General features: G+C 42.6%; 1 protein-coding gene across 2 annotated transcripts; it reads right to left on the bottom strand.

Annotated features, from left to right (window-relative positions):
- Positions 1-1,051: 1,051 nt before the first annotated feature.
- PROSER1 (proline and serine rich 1) lies at positions 1,052-21,881 on the bottom strand. Of its 2 annotated transcripts, none has more exons than XM_081213378.1 (14): positions 21,764-21,881; positions 18,687-18,794; positions 17,802-17,867; positions 16,243-16,311; positions 15,169-15,263; positions 14,744-14,837; positions 13,546-13,656; positions 12,475-12,558; positions 11,383-11,461; positions 10,071-10,166; positions 9,546-9,590; positions 4,548-6,258; positions 3,573-3,720; positions 1,052-2,734 (listed from the first exon to the last, which is right to left on the bottom strand). In XM_081213378.1, exons 2-14 carry the CDS (start codon positions 18,729-18,731, stop codon positions 2,603-2,605), a joined length of 2,775 nt encoding a protein of 924 aa, XP_081069504.1. In that variant the 5' UTR covers positions 18,732-18,794; positions 21,764-21,881; the 3' UTR covers positions 1,052-2,602. The 2 variants fall into 2 exon arrangements, with proteins under 2 accessions (XP_081069504.1, XP_081069503.1); XM_081213377.1 differs by lacking the exon at positions 21,764-21,881 and adding an exon at positions 19,084-19,233.
- Between the last annotated feature and the right edge of the window lie 939 nt (positions 21,882-22,820).

Genomic DNA, 22,820 nt, shown 5'->3' on the forward strand with positions numbered 1-22,820 from the left:
TACCTTTTAACTACTTGCACTTTGACGTGCTTTTGAACTGCTAGGTTGGCAGGAGCAGGGACCAAGCAACGGGAGCTCACCCCGTTGCAGGGATTCGAACCGCCGTTCTGATCGACAAGTCCTAGGTTCTGTGATTTAACCCACAGCGCCACCCGCGTCCCAATTGGGAGATAAATACTGCTATTAAAACTAGCAAGATAAGCCCACAATAAAAAAAAACCAATACAAGATTATTATATGTATTACCCACCCTTCCCAATAAGGACTCAGCTGAGGTTATAACAGCGATTCCACAAATAGACTTTGAATTAATGGAAGAAACCCTCATTTTCTTGGAGAGGCAAAGAAAGGAACTGGGGGTAGAATTACAGAGGATGGCTATGTGGGTTCTAACCTGCTCATTTGTCGACATGGGCAACAAAATGTTGCCCATGTTGTCTTGGGAGGCTAAGGAACCAAGGAAATTGTGCATTCTAAATTCACAATTCATGGGTATTCTAGAAATGAATTACCCATCTAGAGTTGTTTTGTAGTCCTTAATTCTAACTTTCTCTGCTGTTTAAAAGCAGCATTATTTCTCTCTACAGTGTAGTCCAATGTACTCTTCTAGTAACCATGATCATAAGAATGAACCTTCTTACATCTCTTAAAATGGACGTCATGAGTGTAAGGGTAGTTCTACACCACCCAGAAAATGGCTTGTTACATATGCTACAATTAAAAGAAAAGCTTGGGAGATTTGTATCTCTCTCCTTCAAAATGTGCAATATTTTGTATCCTGAAATATTTCAGCTGTTGGAGATTGTTAAAATCTCAGCTGTGGCTGCTCCACACAGGCCATAAAATTCCACTTCATTCAATCCAGTCTGGGCACTTACCTCCACAATGTAATCAGAAGCTCACTTCTTCAAGCTCCTCTCTTTTTAATACTCTCCAATGAATTTCTGTGCTTTACAGGGGCCCTACTGCCTCAAAAGCTATATGCAGTACACACCATTTGACTTAAGTTAGGTAAATCACCTCACATGGATGTGTTTATGTAAGACATAAGTTTTGTAAAGATTTCTTTTTATTCAGGTCTACTTTAGAAACTTGTGTACCATTGCTACACATTTTATTATTAAAAAAGTTTATAAAAATACAGATATATACACACACACACATTAGTGTTCTTCATGCCTGTTCATTTGTGGAAAGGCTCTACCTTCCAGTAGACTCCCATCTTTAGAAAAAAGGGATGTTAAGCTATGCACAGCAAGATATTCTCACCTAGAGTTCACATTAAAAACACAAAATCAAGTATCATCTCTACTGTAGTTCTAGAACATGATCAATACTTTCTTAAAAAGATATAATATTGTGGCTTTTCTACTCATCGCTATAGATGCTAAACAGTATAGAGCACTTCATTAATATAACAAGAGCCTATTTTGTGTTGCATAAATTCCTAGCTAGAGATGGAAATTCTTTAAACTTTTCGTCTTATATTGGTATCTGTAACCTGGAGTGTAATTGGGGGAAGCAAAACCCAGTTTCATTCATTTGTACAATTCTTATTTTGTGTATATGTTTCATAGATTTACATTTTCAGAATTTAACCACAGAATTCATTCTTATCCACAGTACAGCATTATAAGCTAGTTCTCTTCTTACTCCCCCCACCCCACCCCCCGGCCAAAAAAAGGAAAGGAAAAAGGAAACCTGGTTCACAAATCAGCAGGTCTTCGACATTTTAGGCAACATTTGATACATAATTGATATATTAGAGCCATTACCATGAATGGGACACAAAATACAAGTTAATTACAAAATGCAAACCATGATCTCTTACATGACCTAAAAGAATTGTACTCTCAAATCTGGTCTTGCATAAAGTTTTTTTTTTAAAAAACCAATATATCTATATATAGCAGTGTTCCTGGCATCCTAGAAAAGTGAAGAAATACTGATAGATGGTAGGATGCATGCAGGTGTAAAGAATAAGCTCAAGTTGATAAATATTACTACTTCCAGTGACGATTATCTGAGCGGATCTGGATGGGAAAGGCAGTAAAAATAATACAAAAGGCAGGGGATCAGAGGATGACAATGAATGGTGTTTCGCAGACGCACAAGATCTAATACTTGAAGAAAGTATTGTCTGAGCATGTGCGAAGAGGGAGCCTGATCTACATTTCCTTTTTATCAAAGATACATACAACATGCATTGCAGAGAATAAATCCTGAGGAGAACGTGTGACACGGATACCACAGCAAATTATTAGTTTAAAAGAAGGATCAATAATATCTGCATTTTTAAAAGTTCCTAGGAGGGTCCAAAGGCTCTCAACCTCCTCTACTTACAAGGGAGTAGAAAATTGTCAGTGCTTTGTATTACTGATAAAAAGTTTTTTAAAAAACAGTCCAGTTTCTTGTAGCCTGGAAATAACAGCTACGTTGAATCCTCTTCTCTTCCTCTTGAGTGCTACACACTGAAGTCCATGTCTCCCTTCCTCCCCACCCGCCCCCCAAAAGCCTTCAATGGAAGCATCATCAGGGACTTTGCCAAGCCATCACTGCTTTCTTCAAGGAGCGGTTTCTCTGCAGGTGAAACAGATGCTCTTTATTGCCATCCACTCTGGGGAAGACTTGCCTGTAAGGAAAAGGGGGCTCCAGGTGTTCCTGGCGCAGGGGGATATGTAGTAAAACCATCTGGTTGGGATGCGTAGTTCTCCAGAGCAGACGCAGTGTGTGCCTTTAAAGAAAAACAAAACAAAACAGTATGTTTAAAAGAAGACCACAAGCAGGGGCCTTGCTCCTCTTAGTTTGTTTATATTTGCATACTTGGTTCTTAACCTATTTAGTTTATGCAAAATTTAGAATTTCTAAATAAGGATGATTATAGAAGATTGTTTTAAACTAATTTATTGGCAAACGAAACGATCTACATCTTTGAATAAACTTATTTTGCATTTTCAGACTCTCCCAACCCTGAAAACATAGATTTCATTGCCTCTTATATAGAATTTTAATTGAGTTGGGTTGATAGTTTTACTATTAGCTGTCCTGCGCATGGGATGAAGCAGGATATAAACGCTATGAAAGTAAATGAATGTTTCGTGTGGTGGATAAAACATATTGAGGCATAAATGACTGCAAGCATTACAGGGCTTGTAATGATCAGAGTTGTTACAAAATCGGGGTATGTGTGTAGAATGCCACTTTCATTTTAATAGCATGCTTTATCCTCATGGTTATGGAAGAAACCTGTTAGAAGTGGCTAGTTAACCACAAAAGGCTCAAAAGACATCTGGATGGCACATCTGAGGCTGGGGACTAAGATTCTTGCAAGAGCCCTTCTGACCCCACTCTGCTAATATAAAATGAGCCCAGATTTTCCTTCCTAGTTCCTATAATCTAGTACCAAGTTCTGGTCTAAACAAAATAAAGCATGCATATACGTTTGCAGACATCTCCTTAACTGATTATCATTGTAGGAATTGGAACCTTTAGCATGGCGTTCTTGCAGTTTTCTTGTCCTTTGTTACCAATGCATTCAGTGCCTACATCTTCCTTTTATGTTCTGTATTTACCTGCAGTAATGCAGACTGTGCAGCTGCACTGTGCTGAAGTTCCTGCAGGGAAGACTGTGTAGCACTCTGGGCAAGTCCAGGGATGCCAGGAAGAGAGAGGAGTCCAGGGAAAACTGTATTTCCAGGGGCCTGAAGCCCGGAAGTCAGGCTAAAAGAATCAAAGGTGGAACATGTTCAACTTCAGACACTGCAACAACAGTTTAATATACAAAATTCCAAAGTGTATTATAGTGATTAGATTCTATGCTATGATCATAAGGTCGTATACAACTAAATAGTTGCATTAGTGCAAGGATTGGCACTAGCACAACAGGATGTTCCCTCCTCTTTCCCTGCACATCCCATGCTTTCCCCAAATCTGCTCTGGGGGGTTGGGCAAACCCTCAGAACCAATTTAGGGGGAGAAGAGGTAGGGAAGAAAATCTGATTGTGCAAGGAGAAAGCCTTGCTCGAACTGAATGTTCACCTTAGCACTATGTGGCATATAACTCTTACAATTTAAATACTGTATACACAAATTTGTGCGCCCAAGCACTGAATAGACCAGTTATCATTTTGCCAAGAGGGATTTTCCATGTGGAAATTGTTTTGCCAATGTCTGATATTTGGAATTTGATTACCTCAGGCAACAGATATGTGTAAAATACAGCCCAGTGCCACATTTGTTGGTTCTTACTGTAGGACTTTAGGACTCAAAGAACCTAGTACAAATTTAAGAGCCATATATCCTCTAGCAGGAAGACATTCAGTACTTATCAAGTTAGTAGGGTAGGTTTAAAGGAAATTACAAACTTATAGACAGGTCTCTGCCCGAGTTCAAAAATTTAGCCTGCAACACAGAGAGCTAAGAAACAGGGTATTCAAAGCAAGTTATCAATACTTCATTATCCTTATGTTTAGAACTTCACAACCACCATTAAAGATAATCAACAATTTGCCAAAGAGACCCCCTGACCTCTTGGAGCAACAACGTACCCGGCCTGTGCAACCAGTGCAGAGTTGAAGTTTGAGCTAAAGGCCGAGGCAAACCCTGGCAGCACTGGAGCCGGAGATGGGGCTGTGGCAGCTGCCGGCAGTGGTGCAACTGCTGCTACTGTAGAAGATGCCTGGAGCCCAGGGAAAGAAGGGAGAGCAGGAGTGACAGAGGGAGTGTTAGAGACAGGGAAAGGAGGGAAGGATGAGCTGCATGAGCCTAGAGGTACTTGAGGAACAGAAAACAGCGAAGGGACGGCGCTGCACAAGTTAAGGGGGAATGGGGGAGCTGGAGCAGCCGCTGAAGCAATGAGCGTCGGGAGGGCACTGGTCGCAGAGCTCACATGGGGAGCAGGAATGCCTGATGTAGTCGTAGGTGGAATGGGCAAGAGAGACCCCGTTGGGGTAAGTGCTGGGTTGCCGGCAAAAGCAAAACTGCTGGCCAGTGAAGTGAATGGAGGAAGTGCGTTATATACTGGGGCTATAGGAGCGGATGAGCCATGCGGGGCGATGGAAGGAGAGCTGTTGAGAGAAGAGCTCAAGGAGGAGAGGCTAGAGAGTGCTGGATTCAGGGAACTGCCTGGCAAGGAACTAGTGGAGGTATATACATGGCCAAGTGCTGACAAGCCTGAAGTGCTATGAGAAGGTCCGGAAGAATGGGAAGGGCCTTTGAAACCTGAAATTGTAGGGCTGGTGGGCTCCGTTTTGACCAGCGCAGGAATTGCTGTGGCAGCTGGTGCGGATGAGGCCTGCTGTTCGGGATTAGCAGGACTTGGGCAATGGGCGTGAGCAGCTGAGGAAGCACAACTGATGGGCATAATGGAGGACGGCCCTGCGGTTAAAGGGGACTGCGTTGGGGGCGTTGCGCTATTGTTAACCCCAGGCTGAGATGGAAGCCCTGGGAAAATGGACAGCCCTGAAGTGGAAGGGTGCTGGAGGGCAGAGGTAGCAGCTGGAGTGTAACATTTGTTACTGGACGAAGAGGGGGCTTCAGAATTCTGGCTGGCAAGACCAGATAGAGAGGCAAGCTCAGCCGTCACAGCTGAAGGCAGCCCAGCCGAACTCATTATTGAGCTATCGTTTACGGACAGGAATCCCTTCAAGACCGACAGGAGTGGGTTGGGCAAGTTAAGTGGGCACGGCAGGCTAGTGGCAGGAGAACCAGCAATGGCGGACGGAAGGGGACTAGCCATCCCTTGAGGAGTGGGGGTCAAGGACAAAGGAAGGCCAGCAAAAGCAGATGACAATGAATTAGGGTTATTAGCTGAGGCAGTGACAGATGCGGCGGAAAAGGGCAGGCTGGCAAATGGTGTAGAAGCGGATGCAAAAGCTTCGCTCGGTACAGAAGTGACACATGGCGTGGAGAGCCCCTGTGGAGCTGCTGTGGCAGGCAGCACGGAAGCCAGCCCAGAAAAAGTTGAAGGGAGGGGAGCAGAGGTAGCACAATGAGCAGATGTGGCAGGAACACCAGGCAGCGAATGGGATTTGATGACAGTAGGGGTGGGAGTCGATGGCTGTGATGGGTGGACCGAAGAGATAACCTGCCCAGAGAAGGCAGGAAGGACAGGGGTGGACATGCTTATCCCTGGGATGGTTGGCGATGCAAGTGACGACGAGTGGCTTATTGCCTTAACAGATGATGGGGTTGGGGCTGGAGTAGCAGCAGGGTTAGAACCATGAGGTGTAAAGAGATGATTCGTTTGTGTAGCAAAAGCTGGAAAGAAACAAAACCGGTAAGAATTCTTGGAAACTAGCAGAAATGCTTGTATTCAACATGAATGCATTGTAACACAGTTTACACAACAGCAAAATAAAAGATGCTACCACCATAACTTGCAAGAAGTAAAATGGTATGCAAAATGAGACACAAAACACTAGCTCATTTATTGCTCTTTGCATTGTTAAAGAATAACTGTAGGACAAGCAAATATAAATACCAGTTTCACTTTCATATTCCATGATTGCTGCTGTCAGTTTAACTACATGGTTGTTTTAAAAATTAAGGCCCCCCATTCATTTTTACCAAATATGATGTCCATTTTTCTCCTATGCATATAATAAATATTGAATAGATTACCAGATGTGTTGCCAGACAACTAGCAATCAGGACTAGTACTGAGAAATAAGCCCTGCCCTTTTGTACTAGCTTCATTAGAAGAGCAAAATTATTCACAACACATTTTATTCTTGGTATCAGAAATAGCTGGATTTCAGCCTCTCTTAGTTTTAAAATTATGTTTAGCCATCTTTTTTCTAAAAAATATTTTCAGAAATACAGGCAGAGTCTGCAAGGAGTTCTTATGTTTAGGAAGTCATCATGCCATAATATATATTGGCCCATCTTTCTCCTGCTATCCCAAGTACTGTCACCCAGCAATATATTGTCAGTGGTCCCTCATTTGTCTGTATCTCCTGTTGCTGTACCTTCCAGTGTCTAGCTAGCCTTACATATCAGGACTAAAAGGAGGAATGCAAAGGAGTACGTTCATATACAACTTATTGATTTCCTTTGGGCCAGGGCTGGTGAACCTTTGGCCCTCCAGTTGTTGTACATCAGCCCCAGGCAGCATGGCCAATGGTTAGGGATGATGCGAGTTGTAGTCTAGTAGCATCTGGAGGGTCAAAGGTTCACAAAACCTGCCTTAGGCATACGATATGCATTCTCTTACTTCAAAATCCTAGTTTTTCAAGACAAGGCTGGGGCAGACATAATACTACTCCTGATTAACTACTGTTAAGAAATTAGGAGGCAGCCTTAGGGCATAGCTGTCAACTTTCCCCTTTTCTTGCGAGGAATCCTATTCGGAATAAGGGAATTTCCCTTTAAAAAAGGGAAACTTTGACAGCTATGCCTTAGGGACACTTGTGCTTCATTGAATCTCCTCCTTTCCATGGAAACAGGTGTCCTCTCCACTTTCTGTGGTTAAGCAGAATTTGTCAGGATAGCAATTTTTGGGGATGAATGGCAGCAAATTTAATCTGAACACACTTTTTCAAGCAAGTTTTGTGTTTCAATAAGAACAAAATGTGTGCTGCGAAGTGCTCTGGGATAATTTAGATGACGGGCAGATTATAAATATTTTAAATAGATGCGCAAACCTAATTTCAGTTACTAAATTCTACATAATACTATTGAAAGTAGAATCGCTTGCAGAAGGCACTCAAAAGTCCTAAGTGGTCATGCTGCACTCGCAACACTTGAGAAATGTGGGAGTTTTAACAGGAAAGGAAAAACAGTATTACATGGAAAAAGCATAGTGGGGGTGAAGATAGGGAGTTGGCCATTAGTTCTGGGTAAAAGTGCTGCAGTAGTTGATAAGCAACTAGGTGATGAAATATACCTTTGACTAGTTCTGCTAAACAGGGAGATAAAGCAAGCAACTTCTCTTTCTTTATAGCAATCTTACTAAGCAATTGCAGCCATTGCTGTCACCAATGCTTTCCAATTTTCCTGCAAGGCTATGTCAAAAACGTTTTACATTAGTTGAAGTTTGCTTTGGTAGCATCAAAACTGCTGACACTCACTCTCTACTCCAGGCATGGAGACTCAATGTGCTCACTTGTTTGGGGGGCGGGGGCTGTAAAAATGGAGACTTCAGTAGATCTGGCCTTATTTTGATTGTGTACCTTGTTATTTCTCTGCCAAAGATGACAATAGCAGTCATTCGCTTCTTTGGCAGTAAGTGAAATGCTATAGTACAGGCTGCTGTTCAGGTCATAGGGAGCAGGTTCTGCCCTCACTAACCTGATGTTCCAGAGTCTTTTTTTGCACTACAGTGGTGCCTCGCAAGACAAAAATAATTCATTCCGCAAGTCTTTTCATCTTGGGATGTTTTTCGTCTTGCGAAGCATGGTCCGTCACAACTGCGCCTCTTCAAGCGGCTTTAAGAAAAAAGCGCAAGACGTTTTCGTCTTGCGAAGCAAGCCCATAGGGAAATTCGTCTAGCGAAGCAACGCAAAACCGAAAAACCCTTTTGTCTAGCGAGTTTTTCGTCTTGCGAGGCATTCGTCTTGCGGGGCACCACTGTACACTGTATGTTGAACGGTTACCACTGACTTCTAAGATAGCATGCAAAGCAGCACTGTGCCCCAAGCTCATGAAAGACACGAGTTTCTACCACAATAAAGGGTTTTGGGAATAACAAATGAAAGAGGAAGTGGCTTATATTACTGTCAGGAAGGTACATGTTTTATGGATGTTTTCCCCACCACCACCCCAATGTTTATTTCCTGTTAAACCAAAAGTGATTAAGTTGAAATGAGGCTATTAGCATTTTCTGAGAAGGGAAGAAACTTGAAGCTCCTACCTAAATTAAATACAAGAAATTCAACTGGGTACTAGTTTTTTTGTCCCCTTGTGATAAACAAATACTTTTAACTTATGGGTTGAACTATAAAAACCACCTCCTCCTCCCCCACCCTCAAGTATTGCAAAATGTTAACACAATACCACTTTAGGGTCCACGTTTATTGTCTATTCCATTATGTATTTAGAATTCACTATTATCAATGAAGCTAAGTTCACTCACAGGGACCACCAAATTATACATAGAAACATAGGTTCTGAAGTGCTTCCGTTGTAATTATTCAACAGTGCTCAAAACCAGATGATAGTAGGTTTTAATTAAATATTATTGCATCAAAATTGAGCAAGTATAGACAGTAGCAGTGAATTTTTTCACATGCCAAAGTTTTATGTATCTAACAATTTGGGCTAAGAAAGGTACTTCTGTACCTCATCATGACATATACTTATGAATTTAGTGCTGGTTTAGATATAGCATCAGAAAAAGAAATTCTAAGCAACTGGTTAAAAAACCCCAACACTCAGGAACATAGTAAGTACCTTACCTTAACATTTGCTGCTATTCAAATACAAATGGATTTATTAATTTTTTTAAAAAGCAGCATTCAGCAGAATTAATAATGTTTATCATCCTCACAACCACATGCATTTAAGTTTCTACAGCTACAGCTTGTCTCTGCAAGTGGACAGCTTACCTTGGCTTTGGGAAGATTTTGTCTGATTGGAAAGCTCTTCATTTTCTACATAAAGAACATAATTAATGAGGTGAAAAGAGAATTCTGTTGAGACTACCAAGCTGTTAAAAAAACAACTCCCTTTCATTGTTTTCATTTTAACAATCGTCATTGCCTTGAGAGATGGGAGGCCTTCCCCTCCACCCCAGGCCACTCCTCTCACTCCTGCCTACCTGTGACAAGAAGACTATAAATCCCATCAGCCCCAGCCAGCGTGACCTATGGTCATGGATGATGGGAGCTGTGGTCCAACAACACTTGGAGAGTATTATGGTGGCTACCCCTGCTCAAGCCCATTCTGAAGCAAATCTCTTCACACTTCCCACCCTGCAGAAACTATTACTGGGAGGGAGGGAGCCTGACAGTGACTTGCTAGTTGTCAAGAGCAGGCTTGCGGCCCAAGACATTGGCACAGACTCTCCCACCGATTGGTGACGCTGGTGTGTAACCAGGACACACAGGACTTTTGTAGGGTTCTTGCTTTACCTGTTCCTACATGACTAGAAGCATATGGTGGTGGAGCTGGCAAGCCTGGAGCTATGACATTGGCCAGTGGAACAAGACCAGCATTGTTGTAAGCACCTAAGGAAAAGAAAACAGAAGGCAAACGATGATGGTGTAATGAAGTTTCACAGGTCAACTCCAAACAGCATATCAGTTACTCAATACTTTACGGGCTGCCTTCTTCCATAAGTCCTTTCCTACCCTTGCTCCAGATATCACTGCCAATGAGATATGGTGGGCAGCTACCTGGAGCAGGCAGAAGCACATACTTCAGGAAGCATCCTCTCAAGAGAGGTTCATCAGATCCCAACACTTTGTTGTTGTAAATGCCTGGCAGAGACACGGCTGTTCTGAAAGGCTTGTTCATTGCTTTCTGAACCCCGTTATGTTATTTTAGTAATGTTTACCTCCATGGCTGATATATCTGATAATATTTTAAGTTGATACTCTATTTTTTTTTACTTTCATTAGGATGTGCTCTTACGTAAACCTTGAATTCGCCTTGTGAAAGAAGGCAGTTGTTTTAAACGAAGAAATAAATATAGCAAGTTGTTTGAACGGTTGAAACTGCATGCGGAATATCACCTTACACTGAATTCTCAAACAGTCACAGAATCCTGAGCTTTCAATGCTAAACTAGTTAATTTAAAAGGTTACATCAACTCCCCACCCCCTGCAAAAATATCCTGAGCTTTCAGTATTCCTTTAACAGATTAAAGTGCCATTAAGTATTCAGCTGAAATTCCCCACATTTAAGATTAGAAACTATGAAAAGGCAGGTATAAGGTGTCAAACACTAGCAGCAAAGTGGATTTCTGCTGTCCCACCCATGTGTCCAAACCCTGCAAGCAACTGCGCCCCAATATTTCAGAAATCTCATTTTTCTTTCACTGCTCCTGATTTTTCAAAAAACAAAGCAGGAACTATTCTTTCAGTTTAATTACTCATTAAGAGTCAATAAAGTATGCATAAGGGATTGTTTTAGGCTGGGTAGGAAGCAGAAACGAGTAGGAGAATCAGCTCCAAGACTCAGCAGGTATATAATTATCTATGGAGAATTGTTTTGAGCTTCAAACATCACAACTGAAGGACATTAACAAGTTGGACAAAATTTAGAGGAGAGCTATGAAAGTCACTAAATTTTACTCCATCATGCAAATAGTGTAAACAGTAAGAGATCTGAAGCATATATTTAAGAAAATAACTGAGGGTATTGCCTTTCGAGAATGTGAACATTCTTCCACAGTGTAAAGGGGAAATGATCACAGAAAACAAACAGGAATGATGGGCTTACTTGGTGCAATGGTTGCATGTGGTCGACAAGGAGGGATAGGATAAGGAACAGGCTTGTGTGGATTATATGTTGCTGGGGCCTAAACAAGAGGGACAAGAGTTTGTCAAAACTGAACATTTACACATTAATCTATTGCAAAGGCAATGGTAAATCCCCCCTCATTTTGTACCAGAAATTATATACTGTTTTTTTCATTACTGAAATATTTTGAAGGGAAGTGCATTTTGCTCATTTCTCAAAATTCCAGCTGACCATTTTCACAGGCTTTCTTACTTGGTTTCGACTTCTGCATTGGAAGCCTACTGCCTACAGTGCAGTTTGCCTTTAACATGCCCCAATAACCAGTAACTGATATGACCTATCTGCCTTTAAACTCTACGGTGGAAAACCTTCTCTCAGATATATTTGAGGCTTCTTGAGTCACTACCCTTCTGCTATGAACAAATCAACTGAACTCATGAATTTCTAATCTTGCCAACTGTAGGGAAGAGCTGCACCTTAGCAACAGTTCACATGCTTTGGATGCAAAAGGTCTAATATTCAACTCTTTTTGCAATCTTCAGGTAGGACTGGGAAAGATTCCTGTCTGAAACTCTTGAGGGCCAGTACCAGTCACTGCAGACAGAACTGAACTAGCTGGGCCAGTAATCCAAGAAGTCTCTGCTCGTTTTTTTCTGGAATGTCCACTTCTTCCACCACACAATTCAGGATGGTCCCCTAACCTCCAATGGAGCATTTTCAGGAGGCGACCAGGGAAGAAGTAGTCAGCTTATGCCAACTCTGTGACATTCGTTCAGCTGTGAATACAATGCACTATCACTGATTCTTCTCCTTCATTGCATTCAAACAGTATTTGGAAACTTATCTTTACCACCTCCTTTTCTCCTTCCTCCTTTCTTAAAAAAACCACCAAACTTTACATTGTAAGCATGCAGAATTCATTCTTTTAAACTATTTTTATTACAGTCCCTTTTTGTTCTTGCACCATTTTCACCCTGCTGTTACTTCTCTCCCAAGTAACTCTCTTCTGTTTTCAACAACAGGAGCAACCCTAATAATGAAGCTTATAAAAATGTAATTTTGTAGGCCTACTGGTTTGGATGGTCCAAGGATACGAGCTGCTATTCCCTTGCCTTCATTAGTGTTGTCTTCATTCTCCTTTTTGACAGGTGACCCCTGGAAAAAAGGAGTACCCACTATTAAAGACCAAGCTCTCTACTGTGTGGAAAGCAAATGTGGGTTACAGAAAGCACATTTGTAAGAGACAGATATAGATGGATAGATAGATAGGATATACTTAGAGTAGCTCTAACTGTCTGCCTAGCACCCATTATCAGGAAAACACCCCCACGGAACCATGAAAGACAGCTTCACCAGAATAAATTAAGATTTTCTGTGACATTTAAGCAACTAAGGCTAGAATTCTATACATTCACTTAGAAGTAAACCCACTGAATACAGTAGAATAGTTTCTGAGTAAACATGCTCTCAGAGTGAAGTTTCAGGCCACACGTTCGAAGGCAGTGGTTTCAACCAGGCTCCTGTGGAACCCTTAGGTTCCACAAAAACCCCTCAGGGGTTCCACAAAACTTTACAATAAAAGTGTTGATGCAACCTGGAGTACTCTGATCATGCAGGGTTCCAGGGTGCAAGGATGCCTTGATGCACACAGCTAAAAGTGCAACATCCCCATTCCCATAGCCACTTGCCCTTTAAGAAAGCAGACACAAGTGGGAAGTGCTACTGGTCATGCCCAACGCGGAGGGCATGGAACTGCTCCCCCTTTGCATGGTGGGAGAATACATGTGCAATTCTTCTCAAGAGAACTACTATTGGAATGATTTTTGGGTTTTCTGCTTTTAACAGGAACTGGTTATTTTCTTCTTCAAAACCAATTATTCCAAGCAGATTTTAGTTATTCCAAGTAGTATATGCTTCTCTATAATGAGGCCTGTTTGTTGTTTTTTAACTAAAGAGAAACAAATTAGGAATTACATTATCTTTTTAACAAAACGTTCTTTTTATTATTTGCCCAATACTGATGAAGACAGGCTTGCTGTTATTCTTTCATTTTTATAAGCAATTTATTGTAGCAATGCTACTTTTATATTCCACCACCAATCCCCCAAATGAAAATGACAAGTATATTCAGTAAGATCATACTGGGAAAATTCCATTTATGCGGCTGGGCTTTCCTTTTGGGTAAGGGTTTCCTGGAATCATGCCACAGGAAGATATCATAGCGTGAGGTGCTTTGCACCCTGCTTTGGAAGCCTGCAATATAAACAAAACAAAGGGCAGCATTAGATTCCAACACAACTATATTAAGTGGTGGCAAAATAACATGTTTTATGAATACACAAGAATGGGTGTAAAGGTCAAGCTATCAGATTCCAAGGGCATCATGAACATTTCAGTACAGCCCAGACGGCTTGTTCTCGCAAGCCACTGCCTCTCCATTCCCCTTCTCTAAGGCCTGATAATTTCCTTAGAGCAGAGCTGGGTGATGGGGGCCCAGTGGACATACCCCAGTGGAACATCTTTTTGAACCAGGGACTGGGATTAGCATAATCCTTAGGTGGAAAGCCTGTACTAAGTATGCGCCTTCGCCCTGGGGGAAAGGTCATGTGGTGCAGCAGTTTCATATTAGGGATTTTGAAGAGATGTTCTGTGAAGCTCTGAAGACACCTTAAGCTTTTTGCAGCTGTTTGCTTTGAATTACAGTGGTACCTCGGGTTACATATGCTTCAGGTTACAGACTCCGCTAACCCAGAAATAGTACCTCAGGTTAAGAACTTTGCTTCAGGATGAGAACAGAAATCGTGCTTTGGTGGCGCGGCGGCAGCAGGAGGCCCCATTAGCTAAAGTGGTGCTTCGGGTTAAGAACAGTTTCAGGTTCTTAACACTGTATCTCAACCATGAGAATTTATTATTTGACTTTCCTATTATTACAGCAATGTAATGCATTCCAGATTATAATAGGCTGTGTTTGTGATTGGGTAAGTCATAAACTTAGCCCAAAGGTTCAATTCCTACTCATCATGGGACCAGTCAATGAAATGCCTCATAGAGCTACCTCATACTTGTTTGTGCAACTGAAGTAGTGCTTCTTTTAAAATCCACAGACAGATCTAAAACAAAGAACCACAGCCCCATAGTAGCGGCAGAGCAAACTGACAATACAAGGGCAAATTATACATTCAAGGGAGAATGCAAAACTTGCAGAGAAAGTCTCCATTTCTCCATAGACTCAATCTCTTTGATACGTACAATATCATGCAATGTCCTGAAAACCTCCAAAACTATGCATTTTGTCCCTATGCGTTTCAAAGTTTTCATGAATGCAGCCGTGCAGTAATACCTGTTCAAGAATTCTCCTGCATCTCTTCTTCTCAGACATGCTAGTTCTGAAGAGATCTTCAATAAGGCGGTAATTCTGAGCATCAATAATATTGCTATAAAACGAAGCACTCTGTTTAGAAACTGTTAGCGGCTCTCATGCAGAAGTCAATAGTATTTATCAGTTGTGCTACTTAATATTCCTCAGCAGCAGCATCATAACAACAAAGCTAATTTGAACAGAAAGGAGATGGACCAGTACTATACAATTATACACACACAAATAAGCTATCAGTGCAAGAAGATACCCTCCCCTCCCCAGTCACAGCCCATGAGGTCAAGGATCTTAACCATTCAAGCCTCCATCAAACCAAAATACCAAGAGGACATATGCTAGTACTAACGGTAACAGTCTGCATGGGATGCTAATCAACAGCCAATACTTACGAAGCCAACAGTTCTAGTGCAATAAGCTTGTCTTTGCTAAAAGTGAAGCAGTTCAGGATGTTAACCACTTTTGCTGCAGAAACAGCTACCATTTTCTAGAAAGAAAAGAAAAGAAAGTTTCAGCAATCCCTATTCACGTACATTAGCTGAAGAATCACATGTCCGCATTAAGGGTGGTTGTTGTTTTTTACAATCAAGTGGTATAAAAATTGTATGAAGAAGAAAAAAGGTCATTGAGTTTTTGGCTACCAATGATTGGATCAGAGTGCACAGACTAATCAGAGGTAACTGATGTGGTGCCCATCCTGCTGTTGCCCTGTGACTCCCATCACTCCCAGCCTGCATAAGCAATGATCAGGGATGACTGGAACTGCAGCCTCCAGATGATGGGACTAAATGCTGGCTACCTGGGTACAGACCAACGCTTCAACAGCTTGCTGAACAAGGCTTTTGTTCATAATGACAGCATGAAAAGGCAGTAGAGAACCTGAAAATCACCTACTGTAGGTCTAACCACTACACTGCAGCAGAACAGACAATTTACAAGTATAATGTTATTTCCAACTATAGGCCCACAGCACACACAAGCTACCACCAGACTGTACATGAGATCACAACAAAGGTTGCATCGCTTTGGCAACAGAGCTTTCCCTTCCTCCCCACTGCGTATCCCATTCTCTGCCAATTTTTTCCACTTGCCTGCAACTCCCTCACTCCTCTCAAATCCAGAGAAGAAGTTGGCACAGGGGAGAGGTGTGGAAGGGAAAACCCTCTGGATACAAGCCACAGTATTTGAAACATTCAATACTGACTCAGCTAGCCTTTACAAAGAAGGGAGAATAGGATGGAATACGCAGCATTAGCTGAACAGGGAGGCTAAACGGCCCCCCAAAAAGTGAGCATGTCAGAATCATGCACAATCAGGATTTGAAGTCATCTTTAAGGACTGCGGTGATAATACGAATGAGTAGTCCAATCCAAACCTGCTGCTGGAAACCAAGTAAATGCTACTATGGCTATAAGACCAGAGAAATGCAATTCAACAAAATCTACTGCTTCAATGAAAAAACTTACATGTTGCAATGCCTTCATTGCTTTTAACTGTGGTTCAGCCCAAGAAAAGTACCTCAGTAATTCAACAATCTGCAACGAAAGAAATCCGACAGTTCATCACTCCTGCAAAAACTGTCACTGAACAAATGCACACATCTGTACATCACTTGCAGCTAGAAGTAAAAAGGTTTTCTCAGAAACTTTTGTAGAATGGTTTTCGTTGATTCTTTAATAGCTGTGAACCAGTTTGACGAAATTTAAATCTAAAATAGTACCACACAATTGAACATTTTTAGAAACGGAATTTCAAAGTTATCCAAATCTTGAACCTCAGTTTAATAAGCTATTTTTTTGTATTTGAAATCTGAATGCAGATGCAGCTACATTCATGGCAGCATCTACCTCGTCGTAAGGCAGTACTTCTCAAACAGTGGACCTTAGATGCTACAGCCTGCCCAATGCCTCTTCGCTTGTCTGCCTATCCTGTCCCCTAGCTATTCCACAGCCCTTTGGTTGGACCAGTGCCAGCATCACTGACTCCTTGACACTGCAAGGTGGCTGGGAGACAAATATTTTGGGCAGTTGGGGGGGGCAGGAGGAGGAGGAGGAAAGGAAGGTCTCCTTCCTCTGAGGGAAAAGGGCTAGAGGAGTTGTGGAAGGAAATCAGAAAGTGAGATATTTATTAATAATAAACTGAAAATAGAAAGAAAGGGGAGAAGAGAAGAAAGCTGTAATAGCAGGAAGCAGTGAATCTAACAGGAACATTTAGGAATTAGGAAAGAAATTGTCAGTTGGGAGGGAATAAGGTACAAACATAGAAGGAGAAGAAATTACAGAAAATGAGTAAAGATATTTTAAGAGGCATTGTGGGGGGTGAAATATGAAAGAAAAAGACTTCTCCGTTTAGAGTCTCTGAATCGGCAGATTCTACCTAAAACTTCACAGTACTATGACTTGAAGAAAGCTGATCATCTGTGCTCCTTGATGAAAAGAAAACTGTGGTAAAGAATTTAGCAATTTCCATAGGTGGATTAGATAACTGTAGAAACCACCAATGTCAGCAACTAACAGCTGCTCAGAAACTGACTCCATCTTGTGACTGGCTCTGCCCTGCACCACCATTTTGTGACTGGTGGACTTCAGTAATTTCCAGCTGTCTAAAGTGGGCATTGTGGGCACAGAGTCTGAGAACCCCTGGTGTAAGGATCTGGTCCCACTCCTGGAGCATGAAATTCACCCATACCCAGCAGAGCACAGAATCAGGCTTCATAAATATACTATTTTCTTGCTTCACAGGGTAGGGCCCTAAATTAGAGGGGGAAACTCGACATTTACACTCATCTCACTCTCCCAAGCTGAGAGGAAAAACAAGGCACCTTTAGCAGAATTATTCATGCTGCAGCACAGAGATCAGGAAGCTGTTCAACTCCCAACTCCCAAGAGTTCCAAGCCAGCATGGCCAACTACCAAAGATGAAGGGAGTTGCAATCTAACAACACTTGAAGAGCCCCTGCTATAGTGACAGTTGCCTTGCAATACTTTCCAGAGCTTTGCACAACTTATTTGTTCTTCAGCATTACCTGTTCGCTAGAAAAGTATCCATGTACATATTCAATAGCTTTCAATTTGTATTCCATCAACACAGCCTATGAAACACAAAAAAAACCATAGGTTAGTTTGCAAAACTATAGTAATGAAGGCATAAAACTATCTGAAATCAGAGCATATAGCACTTTAGGCCCAGGCCTTCTCTGTACCTTCCTTGGATACTTCCGCCTGGCTGGAATGTACTTAAACTTTGATAATGCTTTTGGCTTCCCTAGATTACATTGTGTGTGTGTAAACCTTTTATGTTTGCATGGCTTTAATGTAACCCAGTGCACAAAGTAAGAATCAGTCAGTTACTCTGTGCCCTTTTGCCCCCCACTTCCACCCAGTTTTGTCTCTGGCTCTGTCACCAGAAGTACGTGGTGCCTGGAGGTTTGCCCATAAGAAAATGGAAAAGGTATTCATTCCTGCTATAAATTCTGCACTGCTACCATACTTAGTATGAAATAAGTCCTATCAAAGTATCTTTAGAAACAACACTGGCCCTGCTCAAAGTAGGCCTACTGAAGTTAATGGACATGACTATCTTAGGTTCATTAATTTCAAGTGTTCTACTCAGAGTAGGGCTTTGTTGAGTAACAAAATGTAAGGGTAACCAAAGCAGTGGTGGGATGTGTGAAGCCACACAATGACCAATGGGTTCTTGTTAACATCCTGGGTTTTATTACTGGTTTTATAAGAAGGCGCATTATATGCCATTTAAATGTTATGTTATATGTTATATGTTAAAGACACAGAACTCCTGTAACAGAATATAGAAGACATATTTGCACAATATAAAGTTTCTTTCCTAGACTAATGTTTTTACATTTTTTACAGTTGAGCTGTTCTGTTATATTGGTTTAATCACTAATTACCTTTCTAATTTCATCAAGCACCATCTCAAATGCTTTTTTATCCATCTTGCGTTCTTCAAGTTGTAACCCTTTGTCAGTTCCAGACACTCTTTATTGCAGAATTGCCTTCTGTTGAAAAAACAAATAAAATAAAATGTGAATTCCTGCTCACACTGTGCACCTCACAGTGTTCATCACTAAGTTTAGAATGGGGAATTGTTAACACTGAGAGAGCCTCAACTTCTGAAATATCTGCATCAAAGGTAATTCCAAAACTCTTTATTCATTCTCTCATTGAAGCTGTATTTCCTAGCCCCAGCATGGAAAAATGGCATGTTACTGTCCTCAAGCTCAAGGTAATACACAATGTCCTCAAACAGTTACAAAATGAGCAGCCTTCCGTCATAAAAGAACTTACCCAAGCCTTCTCAAATGTAACAGCAGTTCCTTTGAACTCACTCAGATGCACAACACAGAATCTGCATGATGCTGATTGGCAGCAAGAAGGCCAGCAGATATATTTTATTTATTTTAACATTACTGCACTGCCAATGTCGCTCCATGGAGCCCTCAAGGACATCCATTTCTAGGTAGAATCCAAAAGACAGAAAAAACAGAACTCAGTAGAAGCTAACACCTCCTAAAGGAAGTTTATTTAATATGCTGAGCATTCTTGTGACATTTCCTATTGTCAAATGCTGTGACATACTATCCAACTTTCCATAAAACAGATCTACATTGAAGCCTCTCTCCTAGTAAATTCTGAACCTTTAAAGGCAAGCAATTAGGACATGTGAATAAAACATTTTCTAGTATTTTAAAAGAACTCCTGAATTCTTCAAAGAGTACTATAACTTGGATCCAAAAGGGCCTTACATGTGCAGAATGACACTTCTCTTGATACAAGGGAAGTTGCCACCAAATTCTGTGAGTATCCTGAGCCCCACCCACTTCTTGCCATTTCATAAGGACCTTTAACCCTTAGGAGCTTTTTGGTGTTGCAGGGAGCAATAGCTATGAAAGCTCCATTGTGCAAGTGAGGGTCTCCTCACACTTCTTTGGATCTAACCTGAAACATTTCCCCCCAAAATCCTCCATTTGTCTCTTTTTTTAAAAAGGAAAGCATAGATCTAAGGTGCTCATAATTATAGAATTTTGTATCCAACCAGTGGTAAAGATAAGGCATTTGACATTATATTATAATGTAGCTAGGGCACATAGCTAAACCATTTCTTCTGTTAAAAGTTTTACCTACAGCCCAATCCAAAAATGGCTCCGATCGAAGCCCATGGATTTTATTCCTGAGTAAGTGATCACAGAACTCCAGTCTCATAACACAATTCTGTCTACACAAAAGTAAGTCCCAATTCAATGAGGCTTACTTCCAGGCAAACAGAGCTTTGGTATATCTTGTAATCGCTGGTAAAGGCTGAAAACCTTATCACCTTCAATCCCTCCCATTCATCAAGGCTTGATGCCCTTCCACAATGCCCCATTTATCTCTGTAACTGGGCTGAGTAACTGAAGAGGGACCATGTGCAGCTCTCCACACACCCTGCAATGTCTCATTAGAGATCTGGGTGATCACCCTCAACACTGGTGGGGGGAGGGTTCCCCTGACACTCCAGAGATGTTTTGTGGCAGGCTGAACAGGGTTGAGGACATCCTTGCAGAAGTCCATGCTTGTGCAGCAGTGTTTATATAAAATAGCATGCAATTTTCTCTTTGCTTCTGTGTACTGAACGCACAAATTGTTTTTATCATATTTGAATGGAATTCTACAAAGCCAATGATGATATTCAAAGCTCCTGAGGCTAATGTAGAGTGTGGGTTATCAATATTCAGAAATTCAGGGAGTAAGTAAAATCTACCCATTCTGCTACTTCAATCTCCTCCCTCACTACTTCACACTTTCTTCTATCATCATAAACACAACATCCAATCTGTTCCAGCATGATACTCATCGCAGCCCAGTTTGATTCAACCATTCTCACTAAAACCATTTCAGAATTCCACCTTTGAAATAACTGAAGTTGAACCAAATCCAAACACAACCAGGAGTGAACACACACTAGTATAACCTGAGCCACTCTGTGGGCAAATCACCAAGCTTCTTGGGCACACCTGCTTCAAGGGATCGTCTCTGTGATGAACAACTGATACTGCCCGGCAGAATCCTCTAATGCTTCTTTTCATAGGGCAAGGATGGGAAACCAGTTATCCTCCAGCTTCTTGTTCCATCAGCAGCAGCCAGCAAAGGCAGCAACCAGGAACAAGACCAGTCGTACTCCTACTACAGTGGTACCTCTGGTTACGTACTTAATTCGTTCTGGAGGTCCGTTCTTCACCTGAAACTGTTCTTAACCTGAAGCACCACTTTAGCTAATGGGACCTCCTGCTTCTGCCGCGCCGCCGGGGCACGATTTCTGTTCTCATCCTGAAGCAAAGTTCTTAACCCGAGGTAATATTTCTGGGTTAGCAGAGTCTGTAACCTGAAGCGTACGTAACCCGAGGTACCACTGTACTTCCAGGGGTCCAGAAGTTCCCCATATTCGATATAGAAGTCCCTCTGATGACCTAAATGAAAAATTGCCCTCGTCACCACCCCAGCACCAACAGCTTCTGCATTGTGGGCTTTAAACAGACGGTTATGCTAAAGGTTGCCATTCAGGGCACAGGACCTCCCCTCAGTCCAGGGGGACTTGCTTTCGAATAAACCTGAACAAAACCTCGTGCTCACACACGTCTCGCGTTTGCTGTGACTCGAATGCCACTGAGTTCAACGGGGTTTAACTCCATCCCCAGGGGGCTCGCACGACGAATTCCGGATTAACCGAGAACTCGAAGGGCGACCCTTGTCACGCTTACTCGGCACTTAGTCCCACTGGACTTTAGCGGCGTTTACCCCCGGGAAACACGTGCCTCAGGGCTGCCGCTCTGACCAAGGGAAGCGGCTCCGGGAGTCCGCGCCCCGCGTCGCTTCAAGGCTGCAGCACCCGAAGCAGGCGGCGCAGGCAGGCCCGAAGCCCATTATGGACGGCTCGGGGCCGCTTCGAGCCCCGCCTTCCCCGCACCCCTCCAGCCGGTGCTCGGCTTACCCTCCGCGGCGGCCCGGCAGGCAGGCGAGGAGCGGCCCCTGGCCGGCGTCAAGGCAACCCGCGCGCAACCCCCAGCCGCCCCCACCGCGCGGAGCCAAACTTCGCGACTCGTCGCCTCCTGATGTCATCACCAGCCAGGCACCGCCATAAGAGGCCTTCCTCCCGCCCCTCCGTTCGGAGTGGATGCCGGGAAGGAGGAGACGCACCTGCTCCTGGAGTCAACCCCGCCCACCCCTCTCCCTCAGGAGGCTATTAAGAGGGCCGGCTGCGTCTTGTGAGGACTCGGAGCTCTGCGTTCAGCAAGGCTTATGGGCTCCCTGGGGGCAATGTTAGAAACTGAGATAGGAAAACTAGGAGCTCTTTAAACCTAAGTTATGGGCGCCACAATGGAATGGCTAGGCGCGCTTTTTTATAACAAGAATACAAAGCTGAAGATGAATGTACTGCAGCTAAAATATGATATTCATTTTTCACATGGTCCATGGGTAGGCAAACTAAGGCGCCGGGGGCCGGATCCGGACCAATCGCCTTTTAAATCCGGCCCGCGGATGGTCCGGGAATCAGCGTGTTTTTACATGAGTAGAATGTGTGCTTTTATTTAAAATGCATCTCTGGGTTATTTGTAGGGCATAGGAATTCGTTCATTCCCCTCCCCCCAAAAAATATAGTCCAGCCCCCCCCCAAGGTCTGAGGGACAGTGGACTGGCCCCCTGCTGAAAAAGTTTGCTGACCCCTGGTCTAGTCCTTCCCCTGCCCAAACCCCTCATAAGAGGGTCTCTTCTCCAGTCTTCAGAGAGTAGCTGAAGTGGGGAGGCAGAAAAAGGTACTCCTTTCCTTCCACTTTGCAATTTTGAATCTGAAATCTTAGGCGCAGTACTGCACCCAGGGCTCAAACTGCTCACACTAATGAAATTCCCTGTTGCAAAATGCACCTAGAACAATGGGAGTTTTGAACACTGCCTGGGGGTGTTAAAAAGGTGGTGAAAGGCAGCCTCACCTGGGAGGATTCCTTTATTGCATTTACAGTCTATCCCACCTTTTTCTCTAAGGAGCTCAA

Source organism: Podarcis bocagei (genome assembly GCF_964188305.1).
Source record: "Podarcis bocagei genome assembly, chromosome: 1".
Taxonomy (NCBI): Eukaryota; Metazoa; Chordata; class Lepidosauria; order Squamata; family Lacertidae; genus Podarcis; species Podarcis bocagei.

What these genes read in the sequence shown, in the direction of transcription:
- PROSER1 (XM_081213378.1), bottom strand. Translation starts at nt 18,731, where the DNA reads ATGGATAAAAAAGCATTTGAGATGGTGCTTGATGAAATTAGAAAG. An exon ending in GCACTAGAACTGTTGGCTTC is followed by an intron (nt 14,838 to 15,168) that starts GTAAGTATTGGC and finishes TTCGTTTTATAG; the next exon opens with CAATATTATTGATGCTCAGA. An exon ending in ACATGCAACCATTGCACCAA is followed by an intron (nt 10,167 to 11,382) that starts GTAAGCCCATCA and finishes TCTTTTCCTTAG; the next exon opens with GTGCTTACAACAATGCTGGT.